Source organism: Carcharhinus amblyrhynchos, chromosome 16 (assembly GCF_965287045.1).
Source record: "Carcharhinus amblyrhynchos chromosome 16, sCarAmb.v2.hapA, whole genome shotgun sequence".
Taxonomy (NCBI): Eukaryota; Metazoa; Chordata; class Chondrichthyes; order Carcharhiniformes; family Carcharhinidae; genus Carcharhinus; species Carcharhinus amblyrhynchos.
This window is the reverse complement of record NC_137339.1, coordinates 22101198-22121015: the sequence shown is the minus strand read 5'-3', so window position 1 is coordinate 22121015 and position 19818 is coordinate 22101198. Positions and strand designations below refer to the sequence as shown.

The 19818-nt window shown below is 38.4% G+C and overlaps 1 protein-coding gene across 4 annotated transcripts in view; it reads left to right on the top strand.

Moving 5' to 3' along the window:
• asxl1 (ASXL transcriptional regulator 1) overlaps positions 1-19494 on the top strand; it is a 102686-nt gene extending 83192 nt beyond the window's left edge. For all 4 annotated transcript variants that reach the window (XM_080204819.1, XM_080204821.1, XM_080204818.1 and 1 more), the window contains 4 exons: positions 5379-5475; positions 7370-7475; positions 10803-11553; positions 15123-19494. In XM_080204819.1, the coding sequence (XP_080060945.1) occupies positions 5379-5475; positions 7370-7475; positions 10803-11553; positions 15123-18449 (4281 nt within the window). In that variant the 3' untranslated portion in view covers positions 18450-19494. The remainder of the gene's footprint in view (positions 1-5378; positions 5476-7369; positions 7476-10802; positions 11554-15122) is intronic.
• The last annotated feature ends 324 nt before the right edge of the window (positions 19495-19818 follow it).

Genomic DNA, 19818 nt, shown 5'->3' with positions numbered 1-19818 from the left:
CAGTTTAGAACAGAGTTGAGGAGGAACTTCTTCACTCAAAGGGTGGTGAATCTCTGGAATTCTCTGCCCGTTGAAGTGGTGGAGGCTGCCTCGCTAAATATATTTAAGATGCAGGTAGATAGGTTTTTGGTAGGCAAGGGGATTAAGGGTTATGGGGAGAAAGCGGGAAAGTGGAACTGAGCCACTTCAGATAAGCCATGATCTTATTGAATGGCGGGGCAGGCTCGAGGGGCTAGACGGCCTACTCCTGCCCCTATTTCTTATGTTCTTACGATCTTAAGTATTTCCTAACTTCTCTCCTGAATGGTTTGGCTTTGCTGTTTGTTCCTTTGTCCTTGCTTCCCCATTCAGCCGATAAAGATTATCTTCATCTACCCTATCAATATTTTCACTTTCTTTCCATATCTGAACCTCAGTCAAATCCTCTTTTGACCTCCCATGTGCTAGAAATACCACCTGAATTTATGATTCTGGTGAAAGATCATTAACTTGAAGTGGTAACTGTTTCTCTCTCCAGAAATGCTATGAATAGTTATAGTATTTACTGTCTTATTCTCAATTTATATAACATTTTCTCATGATCTAACCCTTGAAACTGCGATAACATTCCGGTAAACGTATGCTGCAGTCCTTCCAAGGCCCATATGTCCTGTGTCATGTTCTGTGCCCAGAACTGTACAGAGTATGCCGGCTGTAATCTAACCAGGGCTTAGTGCAACTTCAGCAAAACTTTCTCCCCTTTTATATTCTAGCCCTCCATTTACAAAGGATGGTGTTTTACCATTTATGAGCTACCCTTTTCTATCCTCCTTGGGTTTGTAGTGTGTGACCTCACATTTGAATCTCTTGAAATCAGTTTGTTAAAATTTTGCCCAGTTAATCTATATGTCTTTGCAATGTCAGGCTTCCATCTAATTGTGCTAACAGCAAATTTAGCTATGAGTTTCTAGCCCAGCATCTAAATTGTTAGTAATACCATGCATGGTTGGGACTCTTGATACTGACCCTTACAGGATACCATGAGTCACTATAAATCTCGTTCAGCCCTACAACCCTCTGGGATACCTGTGCTCATCCAAATTCTTGAGCATCCCTGATTTTAATTGATCCACCATTGATGGCCGTGCTATCAGCTGCCTAGCTCAAGACTCTGGAATTAACTCCCCTCTGCCTCTCCAGCTCTTCACTCCCTCGAAACCTATTTCTTTGAGCATGCTTTGGAATGCTGCCCAATATGGCACTGTGGTTTGGTGCCCAGTTTTGCTTTCCTACACTCCTGTGAAGTGCCTTAGGATGTTTTATCGTATTAAAGGTGCAATCTAAATACAAGTTGTTCTTGTACTTATTTGGAGGCTATATATTCAGTACTCACTGTCTTTCATTACTGAGCAGGAGAATGAAACAATCGTATTTTGATCAAATGTATATCCATTTGAATAATCAGGACAGTGCAGTCAAAATATTGTTATTCTGTTTATCATACCTTCTTGAGGAGCACCTAATATATTAATGAGTTAAGAGTTATGTGGAAATATTGACATACTAAGCCTGAATCCTTTGGCATTTAGAAGAGTGAGGTGATTTTATTGAAACATATAAGATCCTTAGCAGACTTGACAAAGTGGATGATGAAAGGTTGTTTCTTTTGTGGGAGAGACGAGAATTTGAAGATTCGCTTTAAGGTGTGTCTCATTTAAGATTGAGACAAGGTGAAATATTTTGAGTATCCATGACCTCAGCAAGCAGTGGAGGCTGAGCCATTGAACTTCTTAAGACACAGCAAGAGACATTCTTAACTCCTAAGGGAGTCACAAATTATCAGGGGTAAACAGAAATGTGGAGTTGAAGTCATAATCAGATTAGCCATACTATTGAATGGTGGAGCAGGCCCTTTAATTTGTATGTTGGTATTTGCTGCATGTCCAGTGAGGAATTTAACTGCATTTATTTGTCGTTTAATAACAAACGGGAGAGGTGTGAGGTCTTTCTGTGGCCAAGATGGCTGTACTACACCTGTTTGATATTGGAAGTTTGAAACTATGTTAACACTCTGCAGACTGATTTCTGACCATTGTGTGTGGATTTGATTCTTTGAAATATGTGTTCGTGTTTTTCTGTATGGCAGCCAGACGGGGTTGAATATGGAAGTATGGGACCAAATATAAAATTGTTATGCTTGCTTCTAGAACAGTTACACAGGAATTTTACCACTTTTATGTAGCACAAGCCATGTTTTTGCCAGATTTGTTACGAATGTGAAAGATCAGGCTGTTGATCTTTGCTACTGGGACAAGTTTTACTTGTAATTGTTGCATGCTGCCAGAGATCTACTCATTGGGAAGTGCCTCAATATATAAAAAGCTGTTTCTGATTGGGTAGCTCTCCATGTAGAGGTCAGGTTGAAAATGTGACTAGTCTTTGTTCATTCTGACTTTGTTATATGTTGGTATACCAGATAAAGTTAACTAGCTTGCCAGCTGGTGGATCCTGTACAGATCAGTGCATTGCAAGGTGTTTTCTTTCTTCAGAAAAAATAATTTGTGTTCAAGTAAAGTAAGAAATCTGCTGCTCAATTGGGCAAGAATAGAGAAATACCACGAGCTGGATAGTTCTTTGAAAGCTTGGTACAGGCAGGAATGATTGAATAGCCTGCTATGTGCTCTAATTCAACGAAGGTGTAAGCTTCATAGTCCATTTGTGTTTAATGAGATTGAACAGAAGAATTCCGCTTGTGCGTAGATGTAACCAAATAAAAAGTAACATGCCAGATAGTTTAAACCTGCTTAGTTTGTATAACCTATCCCAATTTTAATGTGTTTTGGAGGCATATTCTGAGTTTGAAAAGCCATTGCATTCAAGTTTAATGATAATTTTGCTTTGATATTTCAGTTTAATTTTGAGAATCATGAAAATGCAAGTGCTGCAGGGCTAATGCAAAAGTGGTGTTCTGATGAGATCTTCAGTTTCTTTTAGTGAATGGTAGACAGATGGTGTCAAGTGGGAACATGTTATAAAAGATGTGAGCTGTTTCAGATGTGGACTGCTCAGCATTCTTCAGAAACCTTAATCTATGTTAATGTTATATGTGAGTCTTTTAGCTGGCTGCCTAATATTTTCTCAATTGTGATTTTTTTTTTCGTAGGATTCTCATTTTTGCTTCTGAAAAGTTCTGTTTTATAATCTGCTTTTTGTGGTTTTGGTATTGAGCACAATAGAAATTTAATCCAGTTCAGCTGTACGTCTTGATGTCCCTAGGAGTGGAAAAGCCAGATTCCTGCCTTTGATATTTCTCAGCAGATGAATTGCCAATCTTAGTTGTGCCATGTGAGGTTGGATTTCTCTATAGGGGAAAAAAAAGGAAGTAACATTAGAGGAAGTCACTATGGATTGCTTTGTGTATGTCTTTAGGAGTTGGCTGGAACTGCTTAGGAATAGGTTTGGAAACAAGTTACATGCTCTTTGCCAGAGAATTAATGAATACTTTGAGCACATTAAGAAGAGGGGAGGGAGATCTGATAGCAAGAAGCAGAATAAGAATTTTTTATGTTCAGCTATGTTACATTGGTCACATTATGTAATTACAAAGTCAACCATTGCACTTGATTTTAAAATGAGGAACTTAAGCGTACATATGGGGATGTTTTGTTTTCATCTTGTATCCACAAGACACTGCTGACAATTAATTGAATGCAGCAGGAGTAAACTTGACACTCGTACTTTATGTTGGGTGAGCATATTCAGAGTTTTTAAAGTCCTGAACTTGAACAAGAATCCCTTAATAGAATTTGTGAAAATTTAATTGGGTAATATTCAATGTAAATTTATTTGAGCGATGCACGATTCCAGTGTCAATTTTTGTCTCAAATGGTGGGTGATGGCTAGTTCTATCTATGAATCGGAATAACATGGTTGGTGAATGAAGTGGTGTATGATACGCAGACCAGTGGGTGGCACTGTGATCTGTGGCAAAACCTAAGTTTAGAATTCATGTGATGTATTAATTGTGAAATCTGAAGTGAAAGAGGTTTTTATTCCCCTCCTCCATAAGGGGTTTCTGTTCTGCTAGTTACTTGAATAAATATTCTCCCTTTTCTTGGAGACCAATTATTTACTTTCACATTTTCTAGATCCTTTGGCACCGTACAGTACTCGTTGAAGTGCTTTCTAAATCTACACCATTGTGTGTTAACAATACTAGGATATTCCTCATAATGAAAGCCCAGTTATTCCTCATGAATGCCCAGTCATTTGTTTAAATTTGTAAGAATGACACACAGACATAGGGAGATGTAGCTAAGCTGCAGCCTTCAAATGACAAAAAAAAATCTGCCAATGGAAAGGAGTGGGCAATTGTGAGAAGCCCTGCACACTACCCAGTTTACTTGAACAGATGTTTACACTGTGTCACAGATGCTTTAGTAGAAGACTTAACTATTTACTTACCTGGTCAGATTGGCACGTGTTGAACGGTAACGTAACTATAGATTAATTTTAATTACCCAAATTTTCACCACTGTTTATTTCTCTTGTGATCAAGCTTAGTTGCGGGCTCCACAATGGATAGATTTGTGAGCTTATTTCTACATTTTTTTTTGAGCTCCGTCCTCTGTACTTTAAATAAATCTATTCACGTAAGGTGCTGATTTGTACATGTAAAGTGCTCTGCTTCTCTCACACCACTACCCCCAAGTTCAAAATGCTTTCACAACTGATCTGTTCATACTTGACGCCCATGTGCGTACACTTTGGAGGGTAGATGGATATTAATTACAAGTAAGAATCCCAGCTCTTCAAAACTGCTAAGGAGAAACTAACACCCTATCACCAGCCTTGCTAAGTTCAGGTAGTTTACACCAACAGGACTTAAACCTGGAACCTTGTTGATTTTTATTTAAGCTTAACTAATCACTGATTAAATTTTCTAAATTTTATTAACCAGCAGTGTTGGAAGGTTCCATGCATACTTGTTCATGAACTTTTGGGGAAGAAGCTGAAAGTTGTGGTTTGAAAATTCAAAGCTACATCTAAATTTTATGCACCATTTCTATGGAAAGGGAGGAAGAAATTTTCTTGCACCAACAAACATGCATTTATTCAAGTTTGTTATGGTTGACCAAAAGCTTGGACTGATTTTGATGGCTTTCAATTGATTGTGACTGTTTCGATCTTTAATGCACATGTATCACTGTTAAAGAAATTTGCAATATCCATCTTCTTTGTGCGGCTGTTAGCTAGTAATAAATATACAACCAGAGTGAGCAGCCTTTTTTGTCGATTTTGAAAGCTTGTATTTCAGTGTGAGATTTTAAGTACCTGGAGGAAGTACCCCAGTTTTTGCACTATATTTTAATGGAATTTGTTTCCTTTTACCCTTCTAGGTTGGTACTGATGGTATAATGCGTCTCAGCAGTTCAGCCCTAAATAATGAGTTCTTCACCTCTGCTGCTCAGGGGTGGAAGGAGCGATTAGCAGAAGGTAAAAGCTGCACCTTGATTGTTTAGCAGACTCCATAACCTCATTTTAAAGTTTTGTCAATCTTTTAAACCCGGTTAATAATGCCTCATGATTCAGCCTCATGCTTGTTGCCCAAATGCAAGTTTTATTGCTCTAGACACCAATAGTATAATAATTACAGTTACACAATAGGTTCATACAACCTGGTTTCCCACAGACCCAAGATGATCAAACTTGGCCTTTGCAGATGTTGTTCCTTCAGCCAACCTGAGTTCTGACCTTTAAAAAGCTGTTCTCTGATGTATTATATACCATTTCTTTGGAATGCATAACATAAATAGTATATTGAAGCAAGCTCCTTTTCATCCAACATAAGGAGTAGACAATCTCATTGTTAAATGGTACTGCTTGGGTGCTCCCACTTCTGGCCAATATCCAATACTGCAGGATGTAACCAACACATCTGCCATATTATTCTGCCTAGTAGCCATATTCTCACACATTCAAATTCTGACGGTCACATTGAGATGTGGTTAACTACACGACTCTAGGCAAATTTTGTCAAAGGTGGAACTTTGTTTTAGCTGCTCTTCCAGAAGATCAAGTTGTTGAGTTGACACTGGTAGTATGACGTGCTGAATGCTCTACATATATGTGCTGTAAGTTTGATAAATCTTTGAAGACAAAGAAATGGCTTTTTTTCATTTTTGCCTGTTTTATCCTAATTTCCTTCCTTCCTTTTAGCAACATTGGATTAATTCAGTTTCTCAAAATCTCTGTCCAACAGAGTGGAAGAATACTCTCTGAAATAATAAGTGTTCTGCCCCTCAATTCCAAATGATAACAGTATTTTCCTTTTCAAAATGTGAACCATATATTCCTGTCAGTTGCAGCACAGATTCATTCACTTCGTTACTTCCATGTGCATGTCAGATCGTGTTTCTTACATCTTTTGCTGTCATGTAAGCATCTGCGATTGTATTGCTCATATTCTTGGCCTTCAATTATGTTGTCTTTCATAGCTGTTCATGTCACAAATGTTGAACACATTGGAAATTGGCAGGAGGAAGAGGTAATGTAAGAGACCAGAAATTACTGTGCTATCTCATTTACAAGGCGTGCACTCAAATTGAGATTTTGACCATGAGTGACTGAATAAATTATCTAAATGTTTATAATTTTATAATCTCTCTATTGTTGGTAAGTATTATTGACAGCATTTGGCAAAACCTGAAGTATGTTAGTATTTTATTAGACCTGCCGAAGTATTATCCAGACCCAAAATGTTGGCTGTATTCTTTCTCTGCAGATGCTGTCAGACCTGCTGAGATTTTCCAGCATTTTCTGTTTTTGTTTTTGTCATTTTTGCAAGCTATTTTCTGAAACAACTTTTTACAACATGGCCACTTTTAATAAGTCCAGAACTGAACTTCAGACTATAGGCAGGATTGAACTTTTACATTTTTGCTCACTGACGTTTCCAAGTGAAATGCACAGACAATTTCAGTTCAAATCTCGCTCATGTCTCTTGTCTAAATATGGGCCAGCATTCATTTCAGAGGCATTATGCAGGGATGTGCTGCTTTAAGAGTTGTACTTATCTTGCTCTATCCTATCTCTGGCTGATGGGATAGCTGGAGAGCAAATTCAGATCACCACAGTGACACTGTATAACTCCATCTCTCTCCTTTTTTTTCCTCTCTCTCTCTCTCTCTCTCTCTCTCTCTCTCTGTAACCCCTGCCTGCCTGCCCAAACCATTATCTAACAATAACAGATGCAAATATATGGCTTATGGTTAGGTTTTCTATAAGCGTCCATCGATAGTTTTTTTTGCCCAGCTACAACTTCTGTCTTAGATGTGAAATGTTTTGCATTTGATTTATTTAATGTCTGTGTGCCTTTAACGTTATGTAGGTGAATTCACACCTGAAATGCAACTTCGCCTACGTCAAGAAATGGAGAAAGAAAAGAAAGTAGAGCTGTGGAAAGAGAATTTTTTTGAAGATTATTATGGGCAGAAGTAAGCAACTTTCTGATTAAACATATCTAGTTAGTTTGCTGAGGTACATGAAGAGGAAAAATTAAGTTCCTGAAATCCATTTACTAACAATCAATTTTAGAAATTGATAGTTCTATCCCATGCACAGCAAAAAGAAAGGACCCTTGCAATGTCTAAAATGCCAATTTGTGACCTTAAAATGAGGCTACGTTTCCCCCTCAGGTGAACATAAAAGATCCTGTGACACTTTGTAGCAATGAGCAGGTGAGTTCTCGCGGTATCCTGGCCAAAATGTATCCCTCATGCCTATTCGCTACTGATGATTAGGTCAGTATCTCATTGAAATTTGTGCTTTCTGTGCATTGATTGCTGGGTTGTGAAACACTTCAAAGGTATTTCATTTCCTGTAAGATGCTTGGCATCCTGAGATTGTGAAAGGCTTTATATCAATGCAAGCTCTTCTTGAAGCTCACATGGTTGTTCTTCTGCTTGGCTTTGTATTTTGGTTGAGTTCACATCAAACATCCTCCACAGAGGAAAATTAATTAAGTGGTAATCAAAAAGGAGTATAACTAGAGCATTAGCAATTCTTCGCTATTTTGGTTACTGTTGGAGAAAACCTAGAATTAAGTTCTACGTCTAGTGATTCTCTGGTGCCATCTTTTCACCCCATACACATCAAGATACTTTGCAGTGAGATGGTGCCGTAGTGGTAATGTTACTTGACTAGTAATCCAGAAACCCAGATTAATGCTTGGGGAACGTAGGTTCAGATTCCATCATAGCAGCTGTCAATTAATGAAACCTGGAATTGAAAGCTCGTCTCAGTAATGACAAATGTCTTAAAAATGACCTATCTGATTCGTTAAGGCCTTTGAGGGAAGAAAATCTGCTGTCCTCACCTGGTCTGACCTACATGTGACTCCAGATCCACAGCAATGTGGTTGATTGTCAACTGCCTTCCAAAATGGCACAGCAGGCCACTCAGTTCAAAGATGATTTGAATAGCCAACAACTGCAGGTCTTGCCCGGGGCGCCTAAATTCCATCAAAGAATGAAATAAACTTGCAACTATATTGAAAACCATTCTGTTCCATTGCAAATGAGCATGTTTTAATTTTGTTACATTTAGTCCTCAACCAACCAATAGATTTTGTTTCTAGTTGCCTAAGAGTATGTTTCTCTCAAATGCTCTGAAATGAGGGTGAAGTTTAGAATACTGTTCAAAAAACTTGATCATCTAAATATCTATTGATATTCAAGATAAATATTTTTGTACCTATATAATGTCTATACAGGAAGTTTGTGATTTTAAACATGAAATGATAGGCAAGGATTGTCCATATAAAGTACGAACCTTGTACCTAAACTTTCTGGATGTCTGATCCTGATGGCTGTAGACATATAGCCACCACTTAATGTTGGCCACAACTTCTTGAGTTTATCAAGGAACCAATTTTAAAGATGATGGGAACATTTTCCGATGAAGTTCTTCTAAGCGTCCTGAAGTTTATTTGCTTATTTGACAAATTTGTTTGCATATTTCCTTCAACTTGTTTGTATCACTCTTGTTAGGTGCCTTGGAATATTTTACAAGCCCTTGAAGATACTGTATAAATGCACGATTTTGTTGCAATATCAGCTCCTGTGAATGCAACCTGCGATTTGTTGACATTTTAAAGCTCCAATGTTTTCTTGGGTCTGAAAATGCTAACAAAAGTGTTTTATTACTTGTGGGTACTTGCAGCGTTTAATCAGTATTCCCACAAATTATCCAAAACATTATTTTTTAAACAGCTACATAAATCGTAAGATGACAACTGCTTAACAGGACTTAACAGAGCAGCTGCCATAGAACAATCTATAGTCCATTATTGAGACATTATTGCTTAGATCTATCTATCTATTAAGAACGATGAACACAACTTGACCTTCCCTTGATTTCAGGTATGCCAGTCATCCCACCTCTCTGTGAATTAATGTTGCGGCTGAATTATAGATGGTATGTAGAGTGACAACCCAAGAAGAAAGGTAGATTATCCCTCCTAGAAGTGACTAGCCATTTACTTGAAAAAAATGATCTTCCAAGTGGCATAATTCTAGTGTCACATTCTGATTTGTAATGTTTTCTTCAGTACCTTCATAGATATTTCTGTAATATTATCTTTCGTGTGATGAGGATTTCATAGAATCTAACTAATCACTTAATTGGGCACAATTGGGTGCTGTTGCATTAGCTGCACTCCCAGAATGGAATCTCACTTTGAAGTTTAGTGTGTCAAATTTTGCTATGGTTTGCTGTGCAAAATAGATTCATATTAAGGATCATTGTATATTATTTGGCTAAGTTGTGAAAAATTACTTGTTTTACGTATTTCATGTGTCAATTTTGCACAGCAAATTTGCCAATTTCTACACATAATCTTCCATCTTGTCAAGCAAGGTTTCCTGTGAACCATTCTTCATTGTTCTTTAAACATCAATTATGAGTGAATTTTATCACACTTTCAATCTTGGTACTTTTTAGCACGAAGTATTTCAGTTCCCTTCAATTTGTAAGTTGTGATATCCTAACCCCTGATTCAAATTCCCTTTTATATTGTGACAGTAGCTTTGCAAAATTTGTAACATGTTCCAAACCGACATTTGTTTCTTGCCCCGAATGTGTGTTGTATTTCACACAAATCTATCTAACAAAACAAGTTCACTCACCTAGGAAGGGATGCCAGGGATGTGAGTACATAAAACCATTTCACTCCATATTCAGCATGGTGGTTGGTATCTGTGGGTGGCTCTGGCTTTTGTTATGTTTGTCCTACGCAATCCAGAGTCAGAACAGTTACTAGTCATCCCAATTATGAATTAAGCCTATGTTAATGCAGCCTCACATTACTTAAGTAAATTTAGTACTAAACCCATGGTATAATCTTCTGCCAGTAATATAAGTATTTCTGCAAAGACAATTTGTGCATTAAAAGTGCATTGTCTACCCATTTTGTTCAGTGGTGAACTGCATTCTTCTTCGAAAGCCTATTGATTTGAAATTTGTTTCTTTCTAATTTTCAGTGCAGTCATGCCTTTCAAATATGGATTAAAATGATTTTTGTTAAAATGTCTTTTTCTATTGGATCTTTGCCACATGTCTCAGGATATTTGCTAACACATTGGCTTAAACTGCAGAAATTCTTTCTTCAGGATAGTGATTGCAGATGGAATTCAATCAGATTAGTAGAATCCAACCTCAACATAAAATCTAAATAAGGAAAACTGAACTTTTAGCACTGTAAGAAATTGCTTTCCAATGCAATCCAATATATCTGAATACCTTTATTTTGGTTATGTTGACAGACTGGGCTTGTCAAAAGAAGAATCAGAACATCAGACATCCGTACAAGTGGAAATAGAAAATGAAGCCAGTTCACCTGTATTAGCAGGGCCATCCAAACAGCAAAGTCCGGTTAAAAAGCAGGATGAAAGAGTAAGGAAATGTACTAGAAGTTCAAAGGTGGACCTCAAATGCAGAGTGAAGCGGAGTCTTATTAAAGAAACACAGATTGAACTTCCTGAACCAAGTGAAAAAACAGTTTCATGTACAGTCTCTTCTCAAGATACGAGGAGCCAGAAACAGCAAAATCATGAAGCCAAGGTGTTTCATGCTGTTAGCTGTGCAGATGAAGATCAGCTGAGTTTAATTAAAAATGAAGCTAGACCTGGACAGCTAGAAGAAATTCTTCCAAATAAATCTGCCTTAAACTCCAAACCTATACTGCTTGCAGAAAGACCAGTTGGTGTACAATCTCAAGAACATATCACATCTGATGGACGTTTAGAATTGACTGATGTGCAACCTGCTGGAATTTCTAAGGATCAGATCACCTGTTTAACTCTAAGGAGCGCTGCTTTGAAAAGTGAGTTGGAGCACAATTCCGGAGAGTCCAAAGACCAAAAGAGAAAGTCCTCTGAACATAGTGCCTCCACCTCTGGCCCTGAGAAGAAGCCACGTCTTGATGATCATCAGTCCTTTCGGACCGCAATTGATAGCTTTCGGACAGAAAAAGAACATCCTACAAAAGAAGAGCCAAAGGTGCCACCTATTAGGGTATGTGTGTTTTTAAAAACGTTGAATCATTACTTGCAAAAATCATTTTAGTTTCAATTTTACTTTTCTTAGATGAGATGCAAAGTAATTTGGGACAGTTACAGCGTTGCTTTGTTTTTCTGGAGTTAAAGTTTAGTCAAGGAAATGTGGTGGTCCATTCAAGCCAAACCTGGCTTGAGAAAAATATTTTCCCCACTTTCTACTTCATGCCAAATAAAAGCTCAATTCCACCTTGCTATAGAAAGCTGAGGGGACTATGAGGTGAAATCAGAAAGGAAATTGAGAAAGCAGAGAAAGGACATGAAAAGAATATTGGCAAGCAAAATCAAGGTGAACTCAGAAATGTTTCCTCAATACTTTGAGTAAGAAGCTAAGGAAAGATTACAGCCCATAAAAGACCAAAAAGGTAATCATGTGGAGGCAGAAGATATTGGTGTTAAATAGCAGGACAGGTCAAATCTGTGGTTAAAATATATGAAATCCTTTGATTTATTAGCCAAAAGAATGAATAAAAAAAGCAGGGAGGTTATGCTGGAGCTGTAAAAGATTTGTCAGGGCACAACATGAGTACTCCATGTGCAGTTCATTGCAGTAACAATATAATTTCACTAGAGGATTTGAGGATGTTGCCAGAACTGGAAAATTGCAGCTTTTAAGGAAAGTTTGGACAGGCTGGACTGTTTTGCTTAGAATGGAGAAGGCTGAGGGGAGATCTAATTGAGATGCTCAAAACTGTGAGGAACTTAGATACTGTGAATGGGTCTCCATTCCGTCAAACTAGGGGGCATATATTTGAAGTGATTGGTACATGGATTAAAGTGGCCATGAGGCTTTTGTTGTAGCCAGAAGGAGGTAAGGTTCTGAAACTCATTGCCTGAAAGGGTGGTAGAGACAGAAAACCACTTTGAATTTAAAAGGTGTCTGGATTTGCACCTGAAGGACCATAACCTGTAGGATTACAGATCAAAATCTGGAAAGTGGGAGGAGGCTGGTTGGCACAAGCACGATGAGCCAGGTGGCCTCTTTCTGTGCCAAAAAATTCCTATGGCGGCTTTCATTTTAAAACAGACAATTCTCTTAAGTTGAAAGGTTTCTTCTTTGCAATACTGCTTGATCCAGACCCCATACAGGAAGTGTAAATGGAAAAGATGCATTATAAAACAAAAAAGTCTGGTTCTGTTGCCTAAAATAAAGTAAATTTTTGTCTTGAATTATTGTTGGATTTGTGCCCATTGATTGGATATTGGCGGTCATTGGCTCTGTAGGTTGACAAATGTGCATTTATAAGGTATGTAGTTGATCATGTATATGCCATAGTGCACATGAGTTAAATCTCATGGAAGTGTTTTCTGATTTTTCTTTTGATGGAAGTAATCCAATGTCCCTCCCCAGCCAACCCACCAGCTACCAAGAAGCCAGGACAGCATGAACCAACTGGCTCCATGTCACACCGGAGCAATAAAAGTGCTGTGGGGCTCATTAATGAGGGCCGAGTGGGACTTGATATCTTGCCCCGTAGAGCTGTCAGCCTATCCACTTAGCTGGCAGCTTCAAGGAGACTGGGATTGTCAGTTAGAAGTGGAGCCCAAGGCCTAGGATCCATGTAACAAGCAATTTCAGGTTCTTGGCTCAGAGGGCTACAGGAATTTGGGTGGGAGGGTAGTTTGATTTTTATTTATTGTTGTCACGTGTATTGGTGTACATGAAAAGTATTGCTTCTTGGGTGATATACAGAAGAAACGTAATGTTCATGGATTACATAGGGCAGAGGGAAAGGAGAGGTATGTCTGAAGTGCGTGGGGGTCCTTGATTATGCTGGCTGCTTTTGCAAGGCAGTGGAAAGTGTAGACTGAATCAATGAAGGAGGAGGAGGAAGTTAAGTGAGGGAGTGGATAGGAAGGTAGGTATTCAGTCTTGAGATTTTGGGGGGTGGAGGGGTCGCCCTATGATTGAAGAGCAAACATCTTCCCTTGACTATTTCAGTTTAAAAAAACAGACTTCCAGCACGCACCCTTCCGTCCACAAATTTATGGTGTGGGCACTGAATTATCAGGGTCATTTAGCTTGATAACGAGCTGAATTGACCCATAATATGATAGTGGGCTGCCAATTCCAGCATCTGCCTGCCCTCTGAATTGTAAGGTTGAGATTGGGTGTGTGCAGCACCCACCCACATCATGGAATCTTTTGGGTCTACTTGAATATCAAAAATAACTGTTCAACATTGCTTGAAAAGAAAGCACTATGCTAGATCAGCCCAGAAGGTGTACTGAAGTCCACAATGGGACTTGAACCCATAACACCTGATTCAGGCACAGGTACTCACCTATTTCCCCATTGTGGGAAACATGCTAGCTTGGGGTTGGTCAAATTCAGCCCTTTATGTCGGGGGGTTCCCCGAAATTATTAATGCCCTCCTGGGGTCTTATCCCAAATCCTGTCAGCAATCCAATGGAAAACATTACTGGCATTCGTGGATACCAATGAAAATATTTTCTACAATAGAACTAACATATTGGTAAGTTTGCTCATATTGAACATTACTGAACTCTTGAGATCTTGTGCTGAAAGTGCTTGGTTCCAGGCAAATTGCTGATTCCAGGTTGAAAACCCATTTTTGCAAGGAAAGATATTTTGATAATAGGTTTTAATAATTACACAGGGTTTTATGAGGAATATATTCTGCTTTGTAAATTGAAGATCTTAAAATTTACGTGTCTTCTCTGAGACTATTACAGCAGCTTTGCTCAATTGATGCATACCTGTGTCTGAATCAGGTGTTATGGGTTCAAGTCCCATTGTGGACTTCAGTCCACCTTCTGGGCTGATCTAGCGTAGTGCTTTCTTTTCAAGCAATGTTGAACAGTTATTTTTGACATTCAAGTAGACCTAAAAGATTCCACGATGTTGCAGAAAGTTTTCTCATGGTGTCTTGACCAACGTTTCTTCCTCATCATATGGTATTATCTTTTAAAAAGAAATGAAACTTTGGATTGAAATTCTTGTTTTCCAACATGATGACTTAATTGGAGTTTAATGTTGTGCTTTGGAAATCCAAAGGATGTGATGAGATACTGCATAAGCACACCACTCGCCTCAGCTCTTTTTTGCAGGAACCAGAATGTACTGTTGATTTATTTATTTAGAACAAGAAGCTTTCCTTTTTATTCCTGATTTTTCTATGAATGTACATTCAATTGGTAAACCATAACAGCATGGTGCGAATAGATGAGGGAAAAGTATGGAATATTTCAGGTTTGGTGATAAAATATATTTTGTTTGCATGTTAATGACTTCCTGTTCTGAAAGTCAGACACTGATAACCTGCCTTTTCTCTTTACAGATTGAACAATGTGTTCTGTAGTCTTAGTCCTTTCTGTTTTTGTTTCAGATTTAAATGTGTAATTTTCCCTTTTGTTTCATCAGATTAGTGTTTTGAAATTATTAGCAATTGTAGAAGGATCTATGTCTCTACCAAAATGTTGCGCAGGGTATAACTAGTTGCTTTCTTTGTGTAGAACCAGTTTTGCAAAAGCATTCTAAATAAATTTGCATTATTTTGCTTCCAGATTCAACTCTCAAGAATCAAACCTCCTTGGGCTGTCAAAGGGCAGCCAACCTACCAGATATGCCCCAGGATCGTCACTACAGTTGGGACAGTCAGTCGAGAAAGGACAGGTGCCAGAACACTTGCAGATATCAAAGCCCGTGCTCAGCAAGCCAGGGCACAAAGGGAGGCTGCAGCAGCTGCAGCTGCCAATGTTACAGTGGAAGGAGGGGGAAGGGGTAGTAGTGGTAGTGGACCACGGGGCACTGATTCCCCCGGACCAGCCGACGGAAAAACAAAAGTTGTTGAACAAACTACAGCAAAACATCAGTATAGAGCACAGCTATTCCAAACCTGCGCAACAGATGAACCAGAAAAACCCAGCGATGGAGAAATTAGTGTTAAGCAAGGTGTTATAATCGAAGAATGTGTAGAAAGCAATCTAATTGACACAACACAAAATAAATTGATGACAGCAGATGACATCCAGCAAACTGAATTGGGTGGTGATGCCAGTTATACTGTAATTAGCAGTAAATCACCAGAGTTGGTGCTGGATGTGCAAGAATCTAACCAAGTTACTGTTTCCCAACTTAGTGACATCGTGGTTTCTGATGGGCAGACTGACAGTGATGAAACTATTTTTCAGGATGATGCAGTCCCTGAAACACTGGAATTGCCAGCAGACAATGATGATATCTGTACAGAATCTAGCAAAAATCTTAAATGTGAAACTGTGATCCTTTCACTTTCTGAGACTGACAATCCTGTGAATTCACCCTGTGATCAAACTCGGACGCCTAGTCCACAAGATAAAACAGCTTGCAATGAGGAACCTCTTCAAAACTATTGTTTTGCTGGAACCGTCATTGCAGAAACAAAGAATACTGTAGTTTTCAACACTACGGATGTCCATGTTGTGGGGGTGAAAAATGCAGCATCTGATTCATTACCAAGTAATGACATTGAAACTAAAGCAAGCACTACAGATGTTTTGTCAACCCAGCTATCAATTGAATTTCCAGAAATTGACCCATGTGAGCAAGAGGTAAATCGATGCACCATTAAGGAAATCGGATCTCCGTTTATCCATCAAGTCACTTGCTCTCTAACTTTGCCGTCACATGAAGAAAAGGAGAGTGATTGTGTTGAAGTAAAAGTAAATAATAAGCTAGACACTAGCATATTGCCGGATATGTCACATGAGCCACATGTTGCAGAGAAACAACTGACATCTGTAATAGTATCAACATGTTCCAATAAAGATCCCAGCTATTCATTAGCACAAAAAGTTTCTCTGGAGTCTGGGAGACTTGAAAAGGAGCATGACTGTTCTGCTTCTGTTGACGCAGAAGAATGTGTGAAAGAACATCTTAACAAACCAGAGCAGGCAGCGGCAGATGGTGGACGCCAGTCGACAGAATCTGATGTTGCAGTATTAGAGGATGCCTTTGACCAGCTAACCAGCAAAGGGAAACAAAACTGTGGAAGTGACATGAACAAGAATGGATTGTATTGTAACGTTGAAATAAGTAGCCAGCTGTCCAATGAAAGTTGTATACGACCCACAAATGAAAGAATATTTAAAGATGACAGAGCCCCTGTTTGTTCTAAAAGTGGTGTAATTGTGGAAATTCCTGATGCCTGCAAAGGGACTGATAATGGTGATCCACACAAACAGTTACAGTTGCCGGAGGAGAATCAGCTGCAAAAAGATGAAAGACCAAATGAGTGTCAGAACGACAAGCCTGAAACTTTGTATAATTTAAATCAGACTGACTCTTCACTACGGCCAAGTGTTGAGGAGCCGAAAAGGATTGGTAATTTTAATAGACCACTGTCATCGGTTGAAGTCAACAACCCCTTGGTCTCACAGTTACTACAGGGCAGCCTTCCTTTAGAGAAGGTTTTGCCACAGTCTCATTCTGGTACAAAATTGGAAATAACCAAGTTGCTTGTTCCACCTCCAATTCCTTCCGAGAGCCCGCAAGCTAAGCAGGAAAGAAATTTCAGTCAGTCGACTATTGATCATGTTGCACAAACAACGGATCTCAAAAGTATAATCAGTGGTGTACACAGTGGAATCAAGTTAGCCGATTATCATTTGCATAAAATATTGTCAGGAGATTTCAGAGATCTGTCTCAAAAACGTCTGGAGCAGATGAAATCAACTGTATTGCAATCCAGTAAGCATTATGTGCAATCGCAGATGGTCTTGGACAGAGATTGTAAAAGTCTAGGGGAAGATTCAGTATTACAAGAGCAGCTAAATAGAATGCCAATTCTTTCTAGGCCTGTTGAAGAGTCTGGGACAGCAACACACAAAATAACACCAGCTGCTTGCAGTTTTGAAGATGGTAGCAAAGAACTAATGAATGTTTCCTCTGGAAACACACAGAATCCCAATTTGAAAAATCCTGTAATGAGAAGCATGCCTGAAACGTTAAAGCAAATTAGTAGCTCTACTGTGTCTGGCTATTACATTCCGAACACACCAACCTTTTGTAAAAATCTGGAAACTCAGAACACTATATTTGGTTCAGTAATAGCGAAGGCTTGCAGTGGGATGCCAGTGAGGCAAAAGGTTAGCCATGGTTATTTGCATAACACTGTAGTTGTGCAAAATGATGGAAGCTGTAGAGCAACAGAAGTAATTAAGATTCAGTCAAAGGGTTCTGTTATTGAGCATGTGCCAGCCATTTCTCAGACTTCACCAGAGAGGAATTTAATTGGAATGGAGGGTATGCCAAATGTAAGAAGGGATTGGCTTCCTAAACTGCATGAAAGCTTTAAAGTCATCAAAACTGAAAATATCCCTGCATGTCGGGGAAATAACCAAAATCAAGACATTATTGGTATAAATGATGGTGCATACATTCCATTTGATTCCAAAGACAAATTATATGTTGGACCAATTAAGATGGACTGCAATATTGGAAAGGTTATGAAAGAGACTGGTCTACAATTTCAGCATTCTTCGGAACATTCTCTCATCAATTCCCAGCTCAGTATTCAGCAGCAGTTATATGGCAAACTTCCTAAACTTTCCTTCAGTACTACAGGATTCAGTCATATCACTAACACATCAGTTTCCGAACTCTCTATGGGTAGCTTTCCAGCATCTCTTGCTGGAAGTGTGATGTCACTGAGTCAGAAGGCAAACTTTGGGAATCATAATTCTGCAGTTCCTGCTCAGACATTTGCTGAAAGCAGTGGTGTCAATGAAATGACTTTTAAATGTTCTTGCAGATTAAAGGCCATGATCATGTGCAAAGGATGTGGAGCATTTTGCCATGATGATTGTATAGGCCCATCTAAACTTTGTGTATCATGTCTTGTGGTGAGATAGTAAAGAACTGTTGTGAAGAAATGACTAATCTGGACCACTATTAGGTGGATTATTATAAGCATGGTGAAAGTGCAACATATATGTATCAAAAATGTGTATCATTGTGTATAATTTTGCCTTTTTTAGTCCAGTCTGGCCACTGTACATAAATGGAAGGGCAGATAAACTGCATGCAAATCCATTAAGAAGTGTATGTTCGCAGTTCATAATGAACCATTATAGGACTGCAAATCATGAGGGACCTATCTATCTGTTGAAAATGCTTTTTCATTTTTTGCTGATGTTAATGTCTTTTCTTACCACAAATGTGTAAAGATGAAGTTGTTGACTCCACAATAATGCTCTATGCACTGATTTAGTTTGTAAAACCTAAAGAAACATGTTAATACTGTAAAACTGACCACATGATTAAGCATGTTGAGTTTTTGCTCTGTTCATATTAAGCAGTGTTTATTTTTTTGCAATGTTAAAATGCTTATAGTCTCCTACCTTAGTCTGCTTTGCATGTTAGCGATGTGGCTCTTCGAAAGATTGAAATGGAGAGTACAGTATTTGGTGCTTCCAATGCATTACTGACACAGTATCTTTACATTTTGTTTTGCTTGCTTCCCCAGTATTTGAAAGTTATAGAATACAACCTATGAACAGTGTTAGCAATGATGCAAGCTTATTAGGTGGCCTTAAAAGAAATGGTTTGTTTTTGTTCCATCTATAATTGTGAAGAGCAATGGGGCAGAAAGTCTTTTACTTCATTGTTTGACCTGAGTCTCATTCCCTGTTTACCAAAGACATTCTGCAAATATAAATTTATTTAGAAGTGGCTTTACAAACTCATTCTCAGGGTACATTTAATCTCCAGCCATCAAGTCTTTCTCCTTTCTATTTGTCTATTTTAATGCGGTTGTGTTGACTGAGTATATGCTTGGGATTTTATTGGTCTTTGATGCGTGGGTGACTTCTGTCTGTATTATGCTGTATTTTTATTTACACCTTTACACGGTATTGAGAAGTTGTGTAGTAAATTGAATAAAATACATTAATTATATGTGATGCAGTACTTTGTTCATATAAATTTGCTAAGCTCTTTGATTCTTTCAATCTGCAAATTTTATCCATTTTGAAATATTAAAACATTTTATTTTTACGTTAATGATGGGTCATGGCTTCTGATCTCTGCTAACGTGATTAAGAGCGCTGTTGTATTTCACTGTTGGACTGCACTTTCTTTTGGTTAAATATTGGAATGTTTAAAAAAGTAAACTTACTTTGATTTAAATTGTGCCACTTTTAGTTAGTCTCTGAAGAACAGCTCTTTTCCCCCCTAATTGGCACATCTGTTAGTTGAATTGCACTAACAGAATGATGTTAT